General features: G+C 42.1%; 1 protein-coding gene across 2 annotated transcripts in view; it reads left to right on the top strand.

Moving 5' to 3' along the window:
• UBE2D3 (ubiquitin conjugating enzyme E2 D3) overlaps nucleotides 1–26801 on the top strand; it is a 61754-nt gene that overhangs the window by 13093 nt on the left and 21860 nt on the right. For both annotated transcript variants that reach the window (XM_056566450.1, XM_056566440.1), the window contains exons 2-4: nucleotides 13993–14056; nucleotides 18769–18800; nucleotides 20891–20968. In XM_056566450.1, the coding sequence (XP_056422425.1) occupies nucleotide 14056; nucleotides 18769–18800; nucleotides 20891–20968 (111 nt within the window). In that variant the 5' untranslated portion in view covers nucleotides 13993–14055. The remainder of the gene's footprint in view (nucleotides 1–13992; nucleotides 14057–18768; nucleotides 18801–20890; nucleotides 20969–26801) is intronic.

A 26801-nucleotide genomic window follows, 5' to 3' on the forward strand; every position in this document is an offset into this window, starting at 1 on the left:
AGCGCAGTGTTGGGCTGATGATTCATTCCCGAGGGGAAGGGCCCAAACCATTATTGCAGTATGGGGAAAAATTTATATTGTGCAGGACAAATTTCAGTATGACCCGATACTGCACTGCCCTGTGTGTGTGTGTGTGTGTGTGTGTGTATATGTATGTGTATACACTGCTAAAAAAATATAAAGGGAACTCTTAAACACAATGTAACTCCAAGTCAATCACACTTGTCCACTCAGGAAGCAACACTGTTCCATTTGCACAACATGTGAAATGGTCAGACATGTGGAAATTATAGGCTACTAGCAAGACCCCCCCCCCAATAAAGGAATGGTTATGCATGAGGTGACCACTTCTCAGTTCCTATGCTTCCTGGCTGATATGTTGGTAACTTTTGAATGCTGGTGGTGCTTTCACTCTAGTGGTAGCATGAGACGGAGTCTACAACCCACACAAGTGGCTCATCCAGGCTGGCACATCAATTCGAACTGTGGCAAGGTTTGCTGTGTCTGTTGGCGTAGTGTCCAAAGCATGGAGGCGCTACCAGGAAGCAGACCAGTACTTGAGGAGACGTGGAGAGGCCAACAACCCAGCAGCAGGACCACTACCTCCATCTTTGTGCAAAGAGGAGCACTGCCAGAGCCCTGAAAAATGACCTCCAGCAGGCCACAAATGTGCATGTGTCCACTCAAATGGACAGAGACTCCATGAGGGTGGTATGAAGGCCCGACGTCCATAGGTGGGGCTTGTGTTTACAGCCCAACACCGTGCATCACGTTTGGCATTTGTCAGAGAACACCAAGATTGGCAAATTCACCACTGGTCCCCTGTGCTCTTCACAGATGAAAGCAGGTTCACACTGAGCACATGTGACAGTCTGGAGACACAATGTAGAACATTCTACCTGCAACATCCTCCAGCATGACCGGTTTGGCGGTGGGTCAGGTAATGGTGTGGGGTGGCTTTTCTTTGGGGGCCGCACAGCCCTCCATGTGCTTGCTAGAGGTAGCCTGACTGCCATTAGGTACCAAGATGAGACCCTCAGACCCCTTGTGAGACCATATGCTGGTGCAGTTGGCCCTGGGTTCCTCCTAATGCAAGACAATGCTAGACCATATGTGGTTGGAGTGTGTCAGCAGTTCCTGCAAGAGGAAGGCATTGATGCTATGGACTGGCCCACCCATTCCCCAGACCTGAATCTGATTGAGCACATCTGGGACATCATGTCTCGCTCCATCCACCAACGCCTTGTTGCACCACAGACAGCCCAGGAGTTGGCGGATGCTTTAGTCCTGGTCTGGGAGGACATCCCTCAGGAGACCATCAGCCACCTCATCAGGAGCATGCCCAGACATTGTAGGGAGGTCATACGGGCACATGGAGGCCACACACACTACTGAGCCTCATTTTTACTTGTTTTAAGGACATTACATAAAGTTGGATCAGCCTGCAGTGTGGTTTTCAATGTTTATTTTGAGTGTGACTCCATATCCAGACCTCCATGGGTTGATAAATTTGATTTTCATTGATAATTTTTGTGTGATTTTGTTGTCCGCACATTAAACTATGTAAAGACGAACGTATTTCATACATTGGGTCATTCAATCCGATCTAGGGTGTGTTCTTAGTGTTCCATATATTTCTACAAACACAAGAACTTGGATTTGCCATGTTTAGCATAGTCCAGTTTATTAGAATATTATCCCACATGGTGAATGCATGGATTACAAAGCTATTGCAAACGTGTATGTATACTAAAATTATTCCAGCTAATAGGACTGCTCACAATGCAAAACAACTTTCACAACTCTGTAGAAAGAAAAGTTTATAGGAGTCAAAGGTGATGTAAAGCAATTTAAGTAATACCCAAATGTACAGACACAATGGGCATTTTACAGTCTTTTCAATGTAGATTTTGTAGGGTTTTCAGGTAGATTTATCAAAACCTGTGGACCAGAGGTTTTCATTTAAATAAATTATATATAATTTTCCTTTAACTATCTACTTTAAGCACCTAAGGACCAAGCCAATTTTGGCCTTAAACCCCTTAACAACGCAGGATGTAAATGTACGTCCTGGTGCGGTGGTACTTAACGCACCAGGATGTACATTTATGTCCTATACATAACTGCGAGCATTGGAGAGATGCTGGGGTCATGCGTGGCAATCGCGCAAATGTCAGCCATTAACCCCCTCAGATGCCGTGATCAATACATATCACGGTATCTGCAGCGCTGCAGTCACTAAAATGGATGATCGAATCGCCCGCAGCGCTACGATCATCCAGAACGGCAGACGGAGGTCCCCTCACCTGCCTCCGCTGCCTTCCACGGGTCTTCTGCTCTGCTCTGCTCTGGTCTGAGATCGAGCAAAGCAGAATGACCTATAACACTGATCAGTGCTATGCCTTATGCATAGCACTGAACAGTATAAGCAATCGAATGATTGCTATAAATAGTCCCCCTAAATGTAAATGTACGTCCTGGTGAGCTGCTACTTAACGCACCAGGAGGTACATTTATGTCCTATGCATAAACGCGAGCATCGGAGCGATGCTCGTGTCATGCACGGCAGGTCCCGACTGCTGATAGCAGCCAGGGACCCGCCGGTAATGGCATACATACGCGACCGCGCGGATGTCCGCCATTAACCCCCTCAGATGCCGTGATCAATTCACGGCATCTGCGGCAGTGCGGTACTTTGGATGATCGGATCACCCACAGTGCTGCCGCGGTGATCTGATCTTCCAGAATGGTAGCCTGAGGTCCCCCCCCCCCCCCCCCACCTGCCTCCGCTGCCTTCCACGGGCTTCTGCTCTTGTCTGCGATCGAGCAGACCAGAGCAGAAGATGACCGATAATACTGATTAGGGATCTACCGATATTGATTTTTATATTTTTAGGTACCGATAATATGTGAACTTTGACGCCAATAGCCGATAACTTATACCGATATTCCGGTAATTGCCGATAATGTCAAAAATAGTGAATATCGGCCGATATTATCAGCAAAACCCATAATCGGGCGATCCCTAATACTGATCAGTACTATGTCCTATGCATAGCACTGAACAGTATTAGCAATCGAATGATTGCTATAAATTGTCCCCTATGGGGACTATTAAAGTGTAAAAATAAGTGAAAATGGTAAATAAAATGTGAAAAACCCCTCCCCAATTAAAACGTAAATTGTCCCATTTTCTCTATTTCACCCCAAAAAGTGTGGGAGGGAAAAAAATATTTTATATAAATATTTGATGTCGCTGCGTGCGTAAATATGCCAACTATTAAAATAAAATGTTTTTTGTATAGTGAACGGCGTGAACGTGAAGTCCAAAATAGCTGCTTTTTATTAAATTTTATTCCCAAAAAATTAATACAAAATGTGTTTAAAAGTTTCTATATGAGCAAAATTGCGTATCAATAAAAAGTACTGACAACAGAGCAAAAAATGAGCCTTCATACCGCCGCTTATACAGAAAAATGGAAAAGTTATAGGTCTTCAAAATAGGGGGATTTTAAACGTACTAATTTGGTTAAACAGTTTTTTTATATATTTTTTTTTTTTTTAGCACAACAGTAATAGAAAAGTATGTTGTCATGAGTATCATTTTAATCGTATTGACCCAAAGAATAAACGCGTATTTTTTTACCGTAAATTATACGGCGTGAAAACAAAACCTTCCAAAATTTGCAACATTGCGGTTTTCTTTTTAATTTCCCCACACAAATAGTATATTTTGGTTGCGCCATACATTTTATGGTAAAGTGAGTGGCATTACAACAGACAATCCCTCATACTAGTCTGTGGATGAAAATATAAGTTATGATTTTTTTTGAAGGCCAGGAGGAAAAAACTCACGGCGCAAAAAAATTTGCCCTCATACCGCCGCTTATTTGGGGAAAAATGGAAGTTTATAGGTCAGCAAAATGAAGGGACTTTAAACGCACTCATTTGATTAAAAAGTTAAATTTTTATTTACATTTTTTTTAAGCTGTATGTTAAGTACGTAATCATAGGTATCATTTTAATCGTATTGACCCACAGAATAAAGAAAACATGTTTATTTTTGCGTAAAGTGTACAGCATGAAAACGAAACCTTGCAAAATTGCGGTTTTCTTATCAATTTCCCCACACAAATAGTATATATTTTTTGGTTGCGCCATACATTTTATGGTAAAATGAGTGTCATTACAAAGGACAACTGGTTGCGCAAAAAAACAAGCCCTGATACTAGTCTGTGGATGAAAATGTATGAGTTATGATTTTTAGAAGGCGAGGATGAAAAAATGAAAACTTTAAAAATAAAATTGTCTGAGTCCTTAAGGCCCAAATGGGCTTCGTCCTTAAGGGGTTAAGGACCAGGCCAATTTTATTTTTGCATTTTCGTTTTCCTTTATTTCTATCCACAGACCCATATGAGGCTTGTTTTTTTGCATGACCAATTGCACGTTGTAATGACACCTCTCTTTATGATAAAATGTACAGTGAACCTGGCAAATTTGCTAATTTTGGAGGGTTGTGTTCTCACGCAGTGCACTTTACAGTATAAATTGTTTTCTTCTGTGGGTCAATAAAATGAAAATCATACACATGGTTGCCTACTTTTCTATTTTGCTACTTTTTGAAAATCTCACTTACAAAATAAGTACGTTTAAAATCGCCCTATTTTGACCACCTACCCTTTTTTTAAAAATATTTTTCCATATATGGGGCTGTATAAGGGCTCTTTTTATTTATTTTTTTCCTATTTTCTTGCGCCATGACCTATAGCTTATTTTAGTACCACTTTCGTGTATCTGGGACGATTTGATAGCAATTTGGGGCTTTCCTGTGTTTTTTTTTTTTTTTACATTTTTGCCATTCCCCGTACTGGATCATTTACATTATATTTTGATCGGACACTTACGCATGCGGCGATACCAAATATGTTTATTTTTTATACTAGAGTATGGAAAATGGGTGATTTAAATTTATTAGGGGAGGGGATTTTTCACTTTTTGTTTTTTTTTCTTTAACCAATCATGTACTCATAGGCATAGCACTGATCAGTATTTTTGACCATCTTCTGGTCTGCTCCAAGGCAGATCAGAGCAAAAGACCCCAGGAGAGCGGCAGAGGCAGGTAAGGGGACCTCCAGTTGCCATCTTGGCTGATCTGATCCCCGTGGCCATGCCATGGGGGATCAGCCATTACATTAGCTGCACTGCCGCAGATGCCGTGATCTGTATTGATCACGGCATCTGAGGGGTTAATGGTGGTCATCAGCGCGATTGCTGATACTGTTACCTGCGGCTCCCCGGCTGCTTATAGCAGCAGGGACCTGCCGTGCATGACACAAGCACCGCTCCAGTGCTCGGGTCATGTTCAGGATGTAAATGTGCGTCCTGGTTTACGAAGTACCAAGGCATCAGGACATACATTTAAGTCAATTGTCCTTAAGGGGTTAAAATAATCCTGCAATCTTGCAGTAAGCTAAGCTTTAGGCCTAGTGGCCAAAATGTTAAGACTTCCTGTTGTGTACAGATCACTACCCAACAGTCTTCCTTGTAAACACAAGTATCGCAGTGAAAGGTGACACTAATGTATAGTTAAACATGGCGAGCAATAGCTGTTGCTCATCAGCCTCCCCTAGAATGACCTCCGGAAAGATCTGTGTGGCTGTTGCCTTTTTGGTCAGTGAACAGCTTAAATGGGCACTGTCAGATACAAAACTTATGTTGTACATCTTGGCAAAACCTTAACCTCTTGGGGACTAAGGACGTACCGTACGCCCCACTCCCGTGATATAACGCGGAGTCATGTGGTGACCCCACATCATATCGCTGTGATGTCCGGTATTAACCCTTTAGACACGGTGATCAAAGTTGATTGCCGATTCTAAAATGTGGAAAAAAGCATTCCCATCAGCTAGGATGCACAAGGAGGGGTCCCTTATCTGCCTCCTCCACGTTCGATTGAGATCCAGGCTTGAGCAATTGACCGCTGATAACAATGATCAATGCAATGCTATGGATCAGTGTATGCAATTAATGTATTGCCTGTTAGTCTCCTATGAGGGCTATAACACTCCAAAAAAGTGTGTAAAAAAAAAATAAAATGTGATTTAACACCTTCGCTAATTTTCTCACCCCCCTTTTCCCCATTTAAAAAAAAACTATGTAAATCAAAATATAAACATTATATGTGGTATTGCTGCGTGCATTAATGTCCGAACCGAAAAATATATTAAAGCACTACGGTCATGAAATCTGGCTGCAATAACCTGCACACAGCCTTTGTACTATGTGCAGGTGGTGGGTATAGCAATGTTTTTACCTAATATTTGCTGGCTTTCATAACCCAAAAAAATGCTTTTGATTTAAAGCCACTGACAGTCGGATAGGCGTGGCGCAAGGTACGCAATACCCCACCACTGCCATGCCCACCCCCTGTATGTCAGCGCGGGGACCGCTGTGTGACACACAGGTCCCAGCGCATGCGCCCTTCAGCTAATCTAACGTGCGCGCTGCTGCGTGTCATCCAGCAAGTGCTTGCTTCCGCCTCCCTCAGCAGTGCTAGCTGGATGACACGCAGCGGCGCGCACATTATATTAGCTGAAGGGTGCATGCGCTGAGACCTGTGTCAATCACACAGCGGTCCCAGCGCTGACATACAGGGGGTGGGCGTGGTGGAGGGGCATCGCGTACCTTACGCCACGCCTATCTGACCGTCAGTGGCTTTGATCAAAAAAAATTTTTTGGGGGTCATGAAAGCCTGCAAATATTAGGTAAAAACATTGCTATACACACCACCTGCACACAGTACAAAGGCTGTGTGCAGGTTATTGCAGCCAGATTTCATGACGGTTGCGCTTTCAACCACTCGGTCAATGGCGTACACGTAAAAAAATTCCAAAGTTCAAAAAAGTATATTTTTGGTCACTTCATACCATAAAATGAATAGAAAGCTATCAAATAGTCTGATCAAAACAAAAATGGTACCAATAAAAACTTCAGTTCCCAGCGCAAAAAGTGAGCCCTTATACATCCGTATATGCACGAAAATTAAAAATGTCGTTGGTGTTTTTTTTGTATGTATTTTTTTTTTTTCACGAAGACAAAACAAAATAACCCTAGGTGGTAAATTTCCTCAAAATATGACATGTGGGTGTTAGAAAAACTAATTCATGTTTAATTCAATATTTAGATTCTTCCAAATCAAATTCATAAATGGTCGACTGGTAAACAACCATTGGTGTGCTGTGAAGGAGCTGGGGCTCTAAACTGGAGATCGTGAGGGGACAGGGATAAGTTGTCCTTTTTTAAGAAAGCAAACTGCTGAAGAGCAAGAGGGCCACACATGTGGCCCGTCTGATACTGTTGTGTATGGGATTGGAAATCTCCTGTGTTTACATCTATGACCATTAGGTAACATGGGGATTATATGACAATGACTTTAGCATCTATACAGTAACTCCCCCTCCCAACCTACAATGGCCCCGACATATGATGAAATCGACATACAATGGCCTCTCAGAGGCCATCACATGTCGATGTCAGCATCGACATACGATGCTTTTATATGTCGGGGCCATCACATAAACTGCTATCCGACAGCGCAAAATGCTTAAGCTGCTGTCGAATAGCAGTTTAAGCATCCCGGACAGGTTCGCTCACCTATCCCCGCTGCTCCAGGTCCACTTCGGGATCCTCCGGTGTCTTCCGCATCTTCTCCAGGGTCCGGGCCTCGCTTTCCGGCGTCGTTGTTACGTCACTACGCACGCCGCATCGGCGCAGCAGCATAATGTCACCAGAAAGCGAGGCCTGGACCCTGCAGAAGATGCGGAAGAAGCCGGAGGATCCCGAAGAAGACGCCGGAGCAGCGGGACAGCATCAGGACCGGTGAGGATGCGGGCCGGAGCGGCGGGGACAGGTGAGTATAACTTCCTATACTTTAAATTGCACGGATCCCTCAACATGCGATGGGTTGTTAGGAATGAATTACCATCGTATGTTGAGGGAGCACTGTATTAACACATCCTGCCTGGCAGTTTAAAGGGGTTATCCACCATAAGGTGATTTTAGTATGTACCTGGCAACCAGTAATGGACATGCTTAGGAAGGATTTGCGCTTGTCTTGGGGATAAATGGCTATGTTGTGAGATTACCAGAACACTGTGGCTAGCTTTTTGTGAACTGGTATTTCCTGTTTGACTTTTCTTTGACTACAAATCCCACAATTCCATTTTCCTCCCTCCCACACATCAGCCACCCCACCCATTGAAACATAAATGAGCTGCATCCATTCAAAAGACCTGTGGTTTTCAATCAGGGTGCCTACAGCTGTTGCATTAGTTGCAGATTGATCTCTCTCCCACCAAGCGATCGCTCCACCCATTGAAGCAGACAGGGTCCCTGTCATCAGCTGACTAGTGAGTCAGGTCTCAGCCGCATTGCAAGCTGGGAAAAATCTGAGAAGTCATTTTGTATGCTGTTAAAAATAAATATTAGAGTGAAAATCACAGAAGTTTCGTGGGAAAACAGTCACACACAGGTACAGACACTATATTATGAACTACACTAACTTTACAGCCCCTGTAGCACAGTCAAATAAAATCCTGGAATACCCCTTTAATTATAAAACCATAGGTGAAATTGTAAAAATAAAGAGAAAATTCATAGTTAGGTGTAACTTTCGTTTTCTCAGCAGAGAGCTCCAGATGGCCACCAAAACAGTCTCTGCTTTTCCATAGAATTTGTAAATGGCATAACTTAACTAGGCACATTTTACTATATGAAGCTGCCACTTATCTCTGAATAACGCAAAAGGATGGACAATAACAAAAGTGCTTGTGTGATGTGTTATCTTTTTCTGGTAAGGAGCTAGACAGAAATGGAATGCTTTCTAACTCATGGATGAATAGGAAAACTAAAGCTAATATGTCTACTTTATGTTTGCATCATAAAGTTGACATGTTTTTACTTTTGGAAGACATCAGAGGGCTTCAAAGTATAGCAGCAATTTCCAATTTTTCAAAAAAAATTTAAAAATTGAAATTTTTCAAAGACCAGTTCTGTTTTGAAGTGGATTTGAAGGGCTTTCTTATTAGAAATACTCCACAAATGACCCCATTATAAAAACTGCACCCCCTCAAAGTATTCAAAATGACATTCAAAAGGTTTGTTAACCGTTTAGGTGTTTCACAGGAATTTCAGCAAATTGAAGGAGAAAATTCAAAAACTCATGTTCTTGTAGACCCAGTTATTGAATTTTTTCAAGGGGTAAAAGGAGAGAAATCTTCCTAAAATTTGTAACCCAATTTCTCTCGAGTAAGGAAATACCGCATATGTGTATGTCAAGTGTTCAGCGGGTGCAGTAGAGGGCTCAGAAGGGAAGGAGCGACAGTGGGATTTTGGAGAGTGAGTTTTTCTGAAATGGTTTTTGGGGGGCATGTCCCATTTAGGAAGCCCCTATGGTGCCAGAACAGCAAAAAAAAAAAAAACCACATGGCATACTATTTTGGAAACTAAACCCCTCAAGTAACATAACAAGGGGTCCAGTGAGCCTTAACACCCCGCAGGTGTTTGACGACTTTTTGTTAAAGTTGGATGTGAAAATGATTTTTATATTTTCACTAAAATGCTAGTTTTTCCCTGAAATTTAAATTTTTTACAAGGGATAATTGGACAAAATGACCCCCAAAATTTGTAACCCCATGTCTTCTGAGTATGAAAATACCCCCTGTTAGGACGTAAAATGCTTTGCGGGCAAACTACAATGCTCAGAAGAGAAGGAGTCACATTTAGCTTTTGAAAAGCAAAATTTGCTGAAATGGTTTTTGGGGGGCATGTCACATTTAGGAAGCCACTATAGTTCCACGACAGCAAAAAAAACCCACATGGCATACTATTTTCCTTACTATACCCCTCAAGGCACATAACAAGGGGTCCAGTGAGCCTAACACTCCACAGGTGTACAAGGGGTAATAGGATAAAATGCCCCCCAAAATTTGAAACTCCATCTCTTCTGAGTATGGGAATACCCCATGTGTGGACGTCAAGTGCTCTGCTGGCGCACTACAATGCTCAGAAGAGGAGCACCATTGAGCTTTTGGGGGAAAAATTGTTTGGAATGAAAGTCAGGGGCCATGTGCGTTTTACAAAGCCCCCCATGGTGCCAGAACAGTGGACCTCCCCCCCACGTGATCCTATTTTGGAAACTACACCCCTCACAGAATTTAATAAGGGGTGCAGTGAGTATTTACACCCCACTGGCGTCTGACAGATCTTTGGAACAGTGGGCTGTGCAAATGAAAAATAAAATTTTTCATTTTCACGGACCACTGTTGCAAAGATCTGTCAGACGCCTGTGTGGCGTAAATGCTCACTGTACCCCTTATTACATTACGTGAGAGGTGTAGTTTCCAAAATGGGGTCACATGTGGGTATTTTTTTGCATTTGTCAGAACCGCTGTAAAATCGGCCACCCCTGTGCAAATCACCAATTTAGGCCTCAAATGTACATGGTGCGCTCTCACTCCTGAGCCTTGTGCGCCCGCGAAGCATTTTACACCCACATATGGGGTATTTCTGTACTCAGGAGAAATTGCGTTACAAATTTTGGGGATCTTTTTTTCCTTTTAACGCTTGTGAAAATAAAAAGTATGGGGCAACACCAGCATGTTAGTGTAAATTTTTTTTTTTTTTTTTACACTAACAAGCTGGTGTAGCCCCCAACTTTTCCTTTTCATAAGGGGTAAAAGGAAAAAAAAGCCCCCCAAAATTTGTAGTGCAATTTCTCCCGAGTACGGAGATACCCATATGTGGCCCTAAACTGTTTCCTTGAAATACGACAGGGCTCTGAAGTGAGAGAGCGCCATGCGCATTTTACGACTAAATTAGAGATTGCATAGGGGTGGACATTGGGAATCACGGGCGTAGAATACCCCTAACAGGGTGCCTCCAGCTGTTGCTAAACTCCCAGCATGCCTGGACAGTCAGTGGCTGTCCGGAAATGCTGCGAGTTGTTTTGCAACAGCTGGAGGCTCCGTTTTGAGATCCAGGCAGGAGCAGTTGAGTGGCAATAACACTGATCAATGCCTTGCTATTGCATGGCAGTGATCGGTGTAAGAAATCAGTGTATGCAATGTTATACTCGTACAAATAGTGTTAATAAATGTGATTTAACCCCTTCCCTAATAAGTCTTAATCCACCCCCCTTTTCCTATAAAAAAAACTATGTAAATAAATATAAACAAACGTGGTATCGCCGCGTGCGTAAATGTCCGAACTATCAAAATACATTGTTAAACTACACTTTCAAAGTCCAAAATAGCGTTTTTTAATTTTTTTTTTATATGCCATAAAAAATGAGCCCTCATAAATCCCCATATGCGGAAAAAGTTATAGGGGTCAGAAGACATTTTTAAACGTATTAATTTTCATGCATGTTATGATTTATACAAGTAGGATATCATTTTTATAGTATGGACCTACGGAATAAAGATAAGGTGTAATTTTTATTGAAAAATGCCCGTTTTTTTTCCGCCATAGATTTTTGGGTAAAATGACTGATGTCATTACAAAGTAGAATTGGTGTCGCAAAAAATAAGCCATCATATGGATTCTTAGGTGGAAAATATAAAGAATTATGATTTTTAAAAGGTAAGGAGGAAAAACAAAAATGCAAAAACTGAAACTGAGTCCTTAAGGGGTTAACCCCTTAAGGACGCAGGATGTAAATGTACGTCCTGGTGAGGTGGTACTTAACGCACCAGGACGTACATTTACGTCCTAAGCATAACCGCGGGCATCGGAGCGATGCCAGTGTCATGCGCGGCTGATCCCGGCTGCTGATCGCAGCCAGGGACCCGCCGGCAATGGCCGACGCCCGCGATCTCGCGGGCGTCCGCCATTAACCCCTCAGGTGCCGGGATCAATACAGATCCCGGCATCTGCGGCAGTTCGCAATTTAAATGAACGATCGGATCACCCGCAGCGCTGCTGCGGGGATCCGATCATTCAGAACGCCGCACAGAGGTCCCCTCTCCTTCCTCAGTGTGGCTCCCGGCGTCTCCTGCTCTGGTCTGAGATCGAGCAGACCAGAGCAGAAGATGACCGATAATACTGATCTGTTCTATGTCCTATACATAGAACAGATCAGTATTAGCAATCATGGTATTGCTATGAATAGTCCCCTATGGGGACTATTCAAGTGTAAAAAAAAAAATGTAAAAGTAAAAAAAAAAGTGAAAAATCCCCTCCCCCAATAAAAAAGTAAAACGTCCGTTTTTTTTCCTATTTTACCCCCAAAAAGCGTAAAAAAACATTTTTTATAGACATATTTGGTATCGCCGCGTGCGTAAATGTCCGAACTATTAAAATAAAATGTTAATGATCCTGTACGGTTAACGGCGTGAACGAAAAAAAATAAAAAAAGTCCAAAATTCCTACTTTTTTAATTTTATAAAAAAAAAAATTATAAAAAATGTATTAAGTTTTTTATATGCAAATGTGGTATCAAAAAAAAGTACAGATCATGGCGCAAAAAATGAGCCCCCATACCGCCGCTTATACGGAAAAATAAAAAAGTTAGAGGTCATCAAAATAAAGGGATTATAAACGTATTAATTTGGTCAAAAAGTTTGTGATTTTTTTTTTTAAGCGCAACAAGAATATAAAAGTATCATTTTAATCGTATTGACCCTCAGAATAAAGAACACATGTCATTTTTACCATAAATTGTACGGCGTGAAAACAAAACCTTCCAAAATTAGCAAAATTGCGTTTTACGTTTTAATTTCCCCACAAAAATAGTGTTTTTTGGTTGCGCCATAGATTTTATGATATGAGTGATGTCATTACAAAGGACAACTGGTCGCGCAAAAAACAAGCCCTCATACTAGTCTGTGGATGAAAATATAAGAGTTATGATTTTTAGAAGGCGAGGAGGAAAAAATGAAAACGTAAAAATAAAATTGTCTCAGTCCTTAAGGCCAAAATGGGCTGAGTCCTTAAGGGGTTAAAGGGGGACTCCAGTGGAAAACTTTTTTTATTTTTTTAAATGAACTCATGCCAGAAAGGTTAACAGATTTGTAAATTACTTTTAAAAAAATTTTTAATTCTTCCAGTACTTCTTAAAAGCGGTATGCTACAGAGGAAATTCTTTGCTTTTTGAATTTCATTTTTGTCTTGTCCACAGTGTTCTCTGCTGACACCTCTGTCCGTATCAGGAACTGTCCAGAGCAGGAGAAAATCCCCCATAGCAAACCTATGCTGCTCTGGACAGTTCCTGATACGGACAGAGGTGTCAGCAGAGAGCACTGTGGAAAAGACAAAAAAGAAATTCTAAAAGCAAAGAATTTCCTCTGTAGCATACAGCTGCTAATAAGTACTGGAAGGATAAAGATTTTTTTTTTTTTATAGAAGAAATTTACAAATCTTTTTCTGCCACCAGTTGATTCTAAATGTTTTTTTTTATTTTTTTTATACACTCTAGTACCCCTTTTAAGGTCAAAATGGGCTTGGTCCTTAAGGGGTAAAGATAATGCTGTATAGATCTGTCAGTAATGACCTTTAGAATTGGAGTGCTGCATTTGTTTAGTAGGTGCACTTGCCCGTTTGGCAAATTGGTTGAATGGGTTGATATTTGGCAGGATCTGTCTACATTCTGTATATGGTGAGGTTTCAACTCTTCCTCCGACAGAACCTCAGGGGAGAAAAGGATCGGGCATGTTGAATTTCAACTGTACAATCCTTTAGTGTCCACTAACACGGTCAAGGATAACTTATTTTCAATAGCTAAACGCTGCAGAACACAATGTTTGGGGTTGTCTGAAAAAGAAAAACGGGCTTCTCTTAACCATACACCCTCACTACTGTCAACATGTTGTAGGTTTTACGATTTAACCTTGTTTGGTGAACTTTAATGAGGTTATGCATCAATGTAATTTGCTATTAATCTTTTCCATTTAGCCATGCATAGATCTTTAGTACATTGTTTGTTTGTTTTCACAGGAACTGAATGATTTGGCCCGCGATCCTCCAGCACAATGTTCTGCAGGCCCAGTTGGAGATGATAGTAAGCATAATATATTATGTTCATTATACGTTAAATGCTGGATAACCCCTTTAATTTTAAATTGGCATGTTTTACCTCTAGAAACCAAATCTAGCTGTAACATCTGGGGGGGGGGGGTGTTTTGTCTGTTTATTTATTTATTTTTTTAATTGTGCTGCCCACTACCAGCAATATTTTTTTTTTTTTTTTTTTTTTAACCACACAATAACAGCTGCAAGATTATCCTAACATATTTGGAAGCTTAAATATAACCAAATATAACGTTCATACGGGCGGATTTTTTTGCAGGTTTTCCGCTGCGTATTTGTAAGTGGGCGGTCTCTCACGGCTGTCCACAGCAGATTTTCAGCGGTGGAATTTACGCTGCGGAAAATCTGCCGCAAGCCCCTTTGAAGTAGGGACTGCGGCGGGAAAAAATCCACCAGTGTGAATGTACCCTAAGGGCTTGTTCACATTAACGTCTGCCCCTGTTAATAAATGCCCGTTTGCAACCAGTTTGAAAAATTATAAAAAGGATTTATCACCCATTTGCTTCCTGTTCCGTGTGTGTGTGTGTGTGTGTGTGTGTGTGTGTGTGTGTATATATATGTATATGTATATGTATATATGTATATATGTATATGTATATATGTATATGTATATGTATATATGTGTATATGTATATGTGTATATATATATATATATATATATAATTTATTTTCTCTCTTTTATTTATATATATATATATATATATGTATATGTGTATATATATATATATATATATATATATATATATATATATATATATATATATTATATAAATATATTTTTTTTTTTTTACGGATACATTGGTCCCCCTACATACCATGGCACCGACATATGATCATTTTAACATATGATGAATGTCAGTGCCATCGTAAAAAAAAAAGTTATCCAGCAACGCTGACTGCTTCAGCTGCCGCCAGATAGCTGTTTAATGTGCCCTGCTGAATGATACGTACATGTCCATGCCGCTCTGGCCCAATATTTCACTGCTGCCCTGCAGTCTCTGTTACCGTCATGTCACAGCTCAATCTGCCCCATCTTCCAATGGAGGCGGCGTGAGCAGAGCCGTGAGGACTGTGACAGAGCGACGGCGCAGTGGAGCGGCGAAATGACTGGCCGTAGCGGCGGAGATAGGAGTATGATCCGTGGTAAGACTCACTCAACATATGATGGTTTCAACAAACGATGGCTCACCTGGAACCAATTACAATCGTATGTTGAAGGACCACTGTATTCTAAATTTAACACTGAAGTCTATGGCAAACGGATGAGCTTTTGTCATCCGTTTGTTCAAATATGGATATTATAAACTGGTGCAGTTATCACTTCTGAGCATGCTCAGAACAGGTGAAATCAGCAGACTCCTGCAGTGCTGCAGGACTACTACAACTCCCATCATGGAACAGACTTATTTCCATGATGGGGGTATTAGTTCCCTTGGCTGGGAAGGCTATATTAGTGCTTGTATTACTACCCCTGGCCCGCTTCCCTGGTTAATAAGTTATGTTCGCATGGGGTCTCATGAGACCCGGTGTGATCCCTCAGCCCCTGTGTTACTACCCCCAACATGGAACACTGTTCCATAATGGGGCTAGTAGTACAAGCAGTAATGTAGCCTCCCCAGACTCCTGCAGCCTGGGAACTACTACTCCAATCATGGAAAAGTCTGTTCCATGATGGGGGTAGTAGTAGTAGTCCAGTCTGTGGGAGTCTGTAGGCGGCTGACTTCATACTAAGATGAAAAATGGATGCCACTAAATGGCATCCTTTTGCATCTGTTACCAAGGACTTGTTTGTTGTGTGTGTGTATGTATATGTGTGTGTGTGTGTGTGTGTGTGTGTGTGTGTGTGTAAAATATATAATAATACAAATTTGTGAATGTTTCCTTGATTCTGTCATCTGAATCTTTTGGTAAGAGCTAATCTTCATGTTGTGTGCCATGGAGCAGTTTCTCCAGCAGCGCTGACTCCTTGGCAGACTGGGCCAGTATGTGGTAGGGAGAGAATCAAATACTTTACTTTGCCGTGTAAGTCAATCAGCAGAATTGTGTGTGGTAAAGCATATATAGGAATACCTTGTGTCTGCTGATTGACATGGGTTGTGTCACAATACCTTGTGTCTGCTGATTGACCCCTTCACCCATCTCACATGGGTGAAGGGGTCAGTGAAGTGGGTGGGCCTAACTGAACTGAGGACATGGAGGCAGGGATGCTGGGTGTTCCAGGTCCCACCTCCATTGTGCTGAGGACATTTACATATTAGCCACAGAGGATAATACACCCTGTATATCTAGAACATGAGCGAACTTACAGTAAATTCGATTCGTCACGAACTTCTCGGCTCGGCAGTTGATGGCTTTTTCTGCATAAATTTGTTCAGCTTTCCGGTGCTCCGGTGGGCTGGAAAAGATGGATACAGTCCTAGGAAAGAGTCTCCTAGGACTGTATCCACCTTTTCCAGCCCACAGGAGCACCTGAAAGCTGAACTAATTTATGCAGGAAAAGACATCAACTGCCAAGCCGAGAAGTTCGTGACGAATCGAATTTACTGTAAGTTCGCTCATCTCTAATGAGCACCCATTTGGTTAAGTTTTTAGAAGTTGTTTTAATCCAGTTGCTCTGCGCTATAACCCTGTGTATTGGGTTTAACCTCTTAAGGACGCAGGACGTACCTGTACTCCCTGCTCCAGTGATATAACGTGGGGACACGCGGTGACCCCGCGTCATATTGGGTCTGTCCCTCAGCTAATACCGGACTTCACAGATTGTGGGGGATGTCCACTATTAACCCTTTAGACGTGGTGATCAAAGTTGATCGCCACGTCTAAAGTTAAAGCAGTGCCGGGAGCTCGGCAGGGCTGATTGGGACCACTGTTGTGAAATCGCAGTGTACCGATCAATTTTACGAACACAAGAAGGGTCCCTACCTGCCTCCTCATTGTCCGATAGCCATATGACTGCTCCGTGCCTGAGATTCAGGCAGGAGCAGTCAAGCACCGAAAACACTGATAAATGCTTTGCTATGGCATAGCATTGAGTGTGGTCAGTCAGTGTAATGCATGTTATAGTCCCCTATGGGGGGCTATAACATTGCAAAATAAAATGAAAAAAAAGTTAAAGATCTCTTAACCCCTTTCCTAATAAGTTTGAATCACCCCCCCTTTCCCATAAAAAAAGCTGTAAAAATTAAATGTAAACACGTGTTATCTTCGCATGAATAAATGTGAAAACTATAAAAATATCTCTAATTAAACCACAGTCAGTGATCTACATGTAAAAAAAAAAAAATTCAAAATTCCAAAATAGTGTATTTTTGGTCACTTTCTATACCATAAAAAGCAATCAGTCTGATCAAAACTAAAATGGTACCAATAAAAACTTAAGATCACAGCGCAAAAAAATGAGCCCTCATACGTCCTTGTATGCGGACAAACAAGTTATAGAGGTCAGAAGAGGACATACATTTTCATTCTTGTAGTTATGATTTATTTTTTTTTTCCCCGGAGGATCAAATCAAACCTATATAAGTAGGGTATAATTTTAATTGTATGGACCTACAGAATAAAGAGAAGGGGTCACTTTTACCGAACAATGTACTGCATAGAAACAGAAGCCCCCAAAATTTACAAAATGGTGGTTTTATTTAATTTTTTTTCAATTTTGTCATGCAGCGATTTTTTTTATTTTATTTTGCACTAGATATTTGGGTAAAATGACTGTCATTACAAAGTAGAATTGGTGGTGCAAAAAAGCAATCATACGAGTCTGTAGGTGCAAAATTGAAATGGTTGTGATTTTTAAAATGTGAGGAAAAAACGGAAAAGCCATGAGTCCTTAAAGGAGAACTCCGGAATATAAAAATTGTCGCCCATACTGCCAGCAGTAAAAAAAAAAAAAATTGAGGTACATACCTTCCTCCGCTCCCTGGGGGCCTTCGGTAAATGGCTCCGGCCTCCGCCGTGATCCTCTTCCTGGTTGCTGATGGTCAGTCTTACTGCGCTCAGCCAATCACTGGCCGCAGCGATGTCAGACTCGGCCGGCGACAGGCTGAGCGGCAGTGTGACGTTTTCGGCCCCGGTCACAGGTGCCGGTGTAGTGAACAATTTTGTGTCCTAAAGCGTTCTCACACTGCCGCTCAGCCTATCACCGGCCGAGTCTGACTTCACCGCGGCTGGTGATTGGCTGAGCGCAGTATGATTCATCCGACCACAGGCAACCAGGAAGTGGGTCGCGGTGGAGACCGAAGCCGGTTACCGGAGGCCCGGGGGAGGGGAGGAAGGTATGTACATCTTCTCTTTTTTTTTTTTTACTGCCGGCACTATGGGCGACAATTTTTATATTCCGGAGTTCTCCTTTAAGGGGTTAATGCCCATTAACCAGTTGTCAGTTTTGGCACGTCAAGTTTTGATTGGTCTGGGTGCTTAGACACTGGTTCATAGGCTTCTATTGAAGGCAGTCTCCTGTTGTGCGGTGTGTGAAAGCACTTGATTTTCTTCCTAGCAATCGGTGGGGGTCAAAACACCCGGACTGGATGATCAAAGGGGAATGTCAAATGTTTCAAAGGGCTGTGCCCACTTACGGGAAACCATGCGTAACATTTTGCTTATAGATGTACATTTAGCTGTATTTTGTGTAGCTTTAACACTTGGCTATCGTGTATTAATGCTAAAACTTTTCATCTTTTGCAGTGTTTCATTGGCAAGCAACAATTATGGGTCCTGTAAGTAGTTAGAAATTGGAACTGTCTATGTCTAATGCTTTGCATATGATGATTTCTAAAACATGTACTTCTGTTCAGTCACCAAGGAAAGCAATAATTCCTAAGGGTATGTTCACACTGAGGAGCTAGAGAGGAATTTACTATGGACTTTCCGCTGCCATGTTCACACTGAGGAATTTGTTAGCAGAATTCAGACGGTAAATGCTTATCTGCCTGATAAATTAACATGTTCATTCTTCAAGGGGAATATGCAGCTAAAAACCCATAAGTCAGTAGGATTCTCTTTTATTCTATTGACGAAATGAGTTTTGCATGGAAATTCGGTGCAAATTTCATGGAAAGGAGAAAATGGCAAACAGGTTTTTCCTGACCTAAATTATTAATCTTAAATACTCCCAATTCCTTATTGTGAACATACGCTACTTGTGAACAGTTGAAATTTTTTTTTTTTTATGACCAAAACTTTAGTAAAGCCTGGCTCATACAGGGTTTCTTGTGTGTAGGGTCACACATTGCATATATGCAGCGTATTTCACTGAACTGTCCACTGCATAGCTGGGAATATGCTGCAGCGTGCAGTGGGGCCTGCATGCCAATGTAACTGATGTGCGGCCAGCCTCCTAACCTCACTACACACACGGCTGCCATCGGGTAGCTTTGTTTGTCTGCTCTAGAGACAAGCAAAGTTACAGAAATTTGATTCGTCACGAACCTCGCGGCTCAGCAGTTGCGGCCTTTAGCCTGCATAAATTTGTTCAGCTTTCAGGTTCTCCGGTGGGCTGGAAAAGGTGGATACAGTCCTAGAAGAGTCTTCTAGTCTGTATACACCTTTCCCAGACCGCCGGAGCACCTGAAAGCTGAACAAATTTATGCAGGATAAAGGCATCAACTGCCGAGCCGCAAGGTTCGTGACGAGTTGAATTTCTGTAACTTTGCTCATATGAGAATATGCAGCATATTTTTGCATCGGATTTTATGCCCTGTTAAATACGCATTGTATACACAATGTGTTACCATAAAACTTCTTTAAAAATGTAGTGTTTCTATTGCACTACACTGACAAATTATTTCTCAGTGTATTTTAATGCCCAGTTTACATGTCTTTTCAGGCTTTGACACTGGAATAACTTTAAAAAAAAAAGTCTCTATAAAAAGGTCTATGGCTATGCCACTGTATTCAACCAGACTACTAGTGACTAGTCTGTTATACAATTTGTGGGAAGCCATCAATGCCGACTTGTAGAATATAACTCTGTTTATGTGCACTGCTGTGCAGAGAATATTTAAACCGCAAGGAGTATCATTGTTGGAAAAACATTTTAATGGCTCATTACAAGGCAGGTGATGTGTTATATCGGTGGGTGTCCAATTGCTGAGATCCCTGGATTGCTAGGAATTGGTGTTCAATTGGTTTAGTAGCTGAACATGTTGTTATAATGGAGCAGCAGTCTTGTACAAACGCTGCTCCATTCAAACCCTCATTGAGGGTCTATTCACATGTACGGTATCCTGTGCATATTTGATGCGCAGGATTTGAAGCTGCAGAGTTCAATGTAAGGTAACTGAATACAGCATCAAATCTGCAGCTTCAAATTCTGTGCATCAAATATGCGCAGGATACTGTATGTGTAATTACATACTGAACTGTGGGGTCTCTTGGGGTACAGTAGTCTTACACCCACAAACCAATCCCTGTGTGGCTTCTCTGAGCGGCCGGTTGCTGCTGCAAGCAGGCTAGTGGGCGGGGCAAGGCAGGGCAACAGCTGGAGGCACATGATAGGTCGGGTCACCTGCGGATCTGCAGCAGATAAGCTGTGACTCTACCCTACATGTGACTCTACCCTAAGGGTAGATTCAATTTAACATAATTTTTTTTTATTTTTTATTTTTTTTGGTGTCCCCCCTTTTCAAGTGTACAAAATGTTAACTGTTGCCGCTGTCTGCCATACAGCAGAATCTGTTTCCTATTGACTAGCATCAAAAAATGCATTGTAACCTATACGTTTGACGTACACAATGGCATAGTTGACTGTTTTTGCATACAGCAAAAACTTGACAAGATCAATTTAACACTTGTATTTCTCTGACAGAATGACAGTCCATATCAAGGCGGTGTCTTTTTCTTGACGATCCATTTTCCAACAGACTACCCCTTCAAACCTCCCAAAGTGAGTGATATTTTTTTGCATGTTGTGTTTTCCCCATTTCATGTTAAACTTCTTCCAACTTTTTTTTTTTTAATACCAACCCTTGTTTTGTACTGTTAAAATAAATAAAAAATTCTTTTACATATTCTTTAAATGGGCACTGTCATGAAATAAAAAAATTGATATGTTGTAGTACTTAAGTACTACAACATATCTCTAATATACTTAAATTTAAAAAAGTGATTTTAAAACAGTTTAAAATCACTTTTAAATTCGGCCACTAGGCGTCGCCCTCCTAGTGGCCGAATGCATTAGGCAGTGACGTCACTAATGAATTTCGACTCATTGAAGCCTGGCAACGAATCGGAATTCATTCACTGCGGTGCTCTCTCCCGCCTGTCAATCAGACATGCGGGAGCGAGCGCTTTGAAAGAAGAGGACGTGCGCAGGCTCCCTGGCAGGCCCCGGCTCACGGCGACAGGTAAAAATATCTGTTGTGTCTGTTTTCAATGTGTTTTTTGTGCTTTTGCGGGGGGGGGGGGGGGTAGTGGGTTTAGCGGCCCAGGGGGGTTGCGGGCTGCGCGGTGGGAGCGGGATGTGCAGCCATTTACCTATACAGTATGCCTCCAGTTGTTTCCCCACTACAAGTCCCAGCATGCCCTGACAGCCAATAGATGTCAGGGCAAGCTGGAAGTTGTAGTGGGGAAACAGCTGGAGGGACACTGAATAGGTGAACTAAGGGGGGGGGGGGGATGTGCACAGCGATCACAGATACTGTTTTCAGCTATACAGTATGCCTCCAGTTGTTTCCCCACTACAACTCCCAGCATGCCCTGACAGCCAATAGATGTCAGGGCAAGCTGGGAGTTGCAGTGGGGAAACAGCTGGAGGCGCCCTGTATAGGTGAACTACGTGCGAAAGTGTCGGCCCCAGCAGGCATCAGTGACGTGGTGCCTGCTGGGGATGGTCTGCATGGTAGTGAGCACACTACCAGGCAGACAAAAAGGCATTTTTTAATGTGTGTCAAAAAACAAAAAAAAACAAAAAAAAATGCAATTAAAGACAGGGAGGGGGTTAGGGATAGATGGGTAATAGGCAGGGACAGAAAAAAGAAAAAAAGTGATGTGGGAGCTACCTTTTAAAGGGAAAGTGTCACATATTTTATTTTATTGGAATTTTAATACCTAGTTAATGCGATCTACATTTTTTTATTTTTTGAATATTTTAATGTAAAACAGTGTTATGGGGGCGGCCATTACCAGAGCACGTGTGCAGACGTCACTTCACGACACCAGCTCACTTGCTCTACGGCAATGTATGTACATAGACAAGCTGGTACGGGAGACGTCCCGTTCGCTTAAATTATGGTTGTTCTGCGCATGTATGTCATGCGCATAACAAAGCCCATGTCCGACACAAGAGTGTGCTGGCGCCATATTATAGAAGTCCTGAAGCAGCTGCTGTGTTGTCGGCTGCTTCGGGAACTATGTTACCCTCCCAGCTAGCTCCCGTGCTCCTCTTAACGAACCGAACCAAAAATGTTGTGACTTGGTCCATGATACTACTTCTTTAAATCACTTATTTTTGTTGGAGTGCTGCGCCTGTATCTGGTGTGTGTGTGTGTGTGTGTGTATATATACACACACACGCGCGCTTTCCCAAACAGGGTGCCTCCAGCTGTTGTAGTTTTGCAACAGCTGGAGGCACCCTGGTTGGGAAACGCAGATAGAGATTTATATATAATATATATATATATATTATTTACATACACACTGTATTCATCAGCGTATAACACGCACTTTTTAGGCAAAAATTTTTAGCCTAAAGTCTATGTGCGTGTTATACGCCGATACACCCCCAGGAAAGGCAGGGGGAGCGAGGCCGTTGCTGCCCGCTTCTCTCCCCCTGCCTTTCCTGGGGTCTAGAGCCCTGCTGCCGGCCCTTCTCTCCCCCTGGCTATGGGCGCCGCTGCCCGTTCTGTCCCCCTGACTATCGGTACCGGCGCCCCATTGCCGGCGCCGACAGCCAGGGGGAGAGAAGGGGCAGGGGCACCCATTGCCGGCGCCGCTGCCCCATTGCCTCCCCCCATCCCCGGTGGCATAATTACCTGTTGCCGGGGTCGGGTCCGCGCTGCTGCATGCCTCCGGCGTGCGTCCCCTGCGTCGTTGCTATGCGATGCACAAGCCTGTCCAATGTCAATGGGACTTAATTCCATGCCAAACCAGTTTCATCAGTAAAAATAGACTACTCTTGCAGGTGAAACCCCGAAGTAGCTAAACTTTAGTCACAACATTTCCTGATCTTCCTCCTGATTTCTTCTTCAAATTGTGCGCCAAGCAAAGATGGCAAATTTGCTGAGTTTCCTGACCAAAATTTATTCCTGGTCAATTCCTGCTCAGTGTTAAAGGGGTATTCTAGGCAAAACCTTTTGATAGAGATAGAGATTCAACTGGCTCCGGAAAGTTAAACAGATTTGTAAATTACTTCTATTAAAAAATCTTAATCCTTCCAATAGTTATTAGCTTCTGAAGTTTTCTATCTAACTGCTCAATGATGATGTCACGTCCCGGGAGCTGTGCATGCTGGGAGAATATCCCCATAGGAACTGCACAGCTCCCGGGACGTAAGTCATCAGAGAGCAGTTAGACAGAAAACAACTCAACTTGAAGTAATTTACAAATCTGTTTAACTTTCCGGAGCCAGTTGATATATAAAAAAAAGTTTTGGCCTGGATAACCCCTTTAACCATACTCTAACCCATTGGGTGTTCAGAGTTTCAGGCCTGTCAAACACTGCTCCCTGCTCTCCATTTCTGCCTCAGTCGAAGAAAGTGGATGGCAGTTTAAACTGGAGATCAGACAGTTGAAGTGTGCGAAAAGGGATTTCCCAGTCTGTTGCGACCTTACCCCTGCTGTCAGCCAAAAATCTTAATTGCACACCCTTACATTACCAACCCCGTCCAGCCCTGTAATCAATTGCCTCGTAGGTAGGTCAAGTCTAACTCAGTCAGAAAGAGCAGGTGTTCTAAGGCTAGGTTCACACTACGGAATTTCTGCCTGCAATTCCGCTTTGAAATTGCAGGCAGAAATTCTGCTTGCTAAAATGTATAGTGTAGTGAATGGGTTTCCGTTCACAATTTGGAATTTATGAAGCAGAGTTTGTGAATGGAAAATCCACTTGGAAACTTCTGCCTGAAGAATGGCGTTGCTCATTCTTCAGGCGGAAATACTCAAAGAACACATTGCAGTCTATTGGAAACTGCAGTTTCCATGCGGTCCTAGTGCCGACTGATTCAGTCGGTGCTGGCCGCAATCGGAATCTCTGGGCAAAAATTTTCTGGCCAGAGATTCTGCAATGTAAACCTAGCCTTATTGTCAGTTTTAGTGTAGAGATAAACGCAGTTCACTTTGTTAAATTGATATGGTCTCCTTATTTTGTAGGTCAATGTGATCTAAAGATACGCAAATTACATAGTGTTTCTAATTATATTGCTAGAATATATATTCAGAAAAGACTTGTACAATGATCTTTTTCTGACCCCCTATAACTTATTTTATTTTTTCATATACATGGATGTATAAGTACTCAATTTTTTTGCACCATGTTCTGTAGTTTATCTGTACCATTCTTGTGTTTTTTATTTTTTTTATTTTTAGTTTACAGTTTACCATATGGAATCATTAACAATATTTTTATAGATTGGACATTTCCACACCTGGCAATACCAAATGCTTGTAAAAAAATTTTTAAATAGGAAACGGGACATTTAATTGGGGGAGTGTCTTATTCCCTTTTTTTTTAAACTTTTTTTTTTTACACTTTTATATTCCCTACACTGTACTATATATTGCAATCTGTAGATTGCAGATACTGAAATGCTATCTGATTTAATTCTCTGGTCTGCTCGATGGAAGACCAGAGAAGAGTACCCTATGATGGCAGCAGGTAAGGAGACCTTATTTCCGTGTCCGTCCCTAATATTGATCACAGCATCTGAGGGGTTAATGGCAGACACCAGTGTGATAGTTTATGTCCGCCATTACCTTTTGGGTCCCTGACTGAGAGCAGCCGAGAACCACAGTCTATGACGCGAGTGCAGCTCCTGCACTCGCGCCATAGATGTGGCCGGACTCAGTACCAGGCGCCCAGGGTGTATCTCCTCTAGTGGTTGAGCCCCCCCTAAAATTATTGCCAGAAAATTCCCTCAGCCGAAAGGGCCTATTTTTTCTGAATATTGTTTTCCAAAAATCTGTTAGCGGTCAAGAAACAACCCTATTAACCCCTTAACGACACAGCCCATTGTGACCTTAAGGCTGCAGCCTTTTTTTTTTTTTTTTTCAAAATCTGACCTGTCACTTTAAGCATCTAACTCTGGGATGCTTTAACTTATGAATTTGGCTCAGAGTTTTTTTCCTGACATATTCTACTTTGTTAGTGGTAAATTTTTGGCGATAATTTGAATATTTATCTTTTTTTTTTTTTTTTTTACTTTGAAGCTCTCTGCCTGTAAGGAAAATAGACAGACATACCAAATAGATTATATATTGATTCACTTATACAAAGTTTACATGTTTTTACTTTTGGAAGAAATCAGAGGACTTCAAAGTTCAGCTGCAATTTTCAAATTTTTCACATTTCTAAATCTGAATTTTTCAAGGACCTGTTCAGTTTGAAGTGGATTTGAGGGGCTTTCATGTTAGAAATACCCCATAAATTACCCCATTATAAAAACTGCACCCCTCAAAGTATTCAAAATGACATTCAGAAAGTTTAACCCTCTAGATGTTTCACTGGAATAGCAGCAAAGTGAAGGAGAAAATTCAAAATCTTTATTTTTTAACCCTTTAACGACGCAGGACGTATATTTACGTCCTGCACCGGCTCCCGCGATATGAAGCGGGGTCACGCTGCGACCCTGCATCACATCACGTCGGTCCCGGCGCTCATCAATGGCCGGGACCCGCGGCTGATACCATACATCGCCGATCGCGGCGATGTGCGGTATTAACCCTTTAGAAGCGGCGGTCAAAGCTGACCGCCGCTTCTAAAGCGAAAGTGAAAGTATCCCGGCTAGTCAGTCGGGCCGTTCAGGACCGCCGCGGGGAAATCGCGGCGTCCCGAACAGCTTGCAGGACACCGGGAGGGCCCTTACCTGCCTCCTCGGTGTCCGATAGACGAATGACTGCTCCGTGCCGGAGATCAAGGCAGGAGCAGTCAAGCGCCGATAACACTGATCACAGGTGTGTTAATACAGGCCTGTGATCAGGATGAGAGATCAGTGTGTGCAGTGTTATAGGTCCCTATGGGACCTAGAACACTGCAAAAAAACTGTTAATAAAGGTCATTTAACCCCTTCCCTAATAAAAATTTGAATCACCCCCCTTTTCCCATAAAAAAAAAGTGTAAATAAAAATAAACATGTGGTATCGCCGCGTGCGTAAATGTCAACTATAAAAATATATAATTAATTAAACCGCACGGTCAATGGTGTACGCGCAAAAAAATTCCAAAGTCCAAAAAAGCGTATTTTGGTCACTTTTTATACCATTAAAAAATGAATAAAAAGTGATCAAAAAGTCCGATCAAAACAAAAATCGTACCGATAAAAACGTCAGGTCACGGCGCAAAAAAAATGAGCCCTCATACCGCCCTGTACGTGGAAAAATAAAAAAAAAGTTATAGGGGTCAGAAGAGGACATTTTTAAACGTATAAATTTTCCTGCATGTAGTTATGATTTTTTTCTAGAAGTCCGACAAAATCAAACCTATATAAGTAGGGTATCACTTTAACCGTATGGACCTACAGAATAATGTCATTTTTACCAAAATATGCACTGCGTAGAAACGGAAGCCC

This window comes from Hyla sarda, chromosome 1, assembly GCF_029499605.1.
Source record: "Hyla sarda isolate aHylSar1 chromosome 1, aHylSar1.hap1, whole genome shotgun sequence".
Lineage (NCBI taxonomy): Eukaryota > Metazoa > Chordata > Amphibia > Anura > Hylidae > Hyla > Hyla sarda.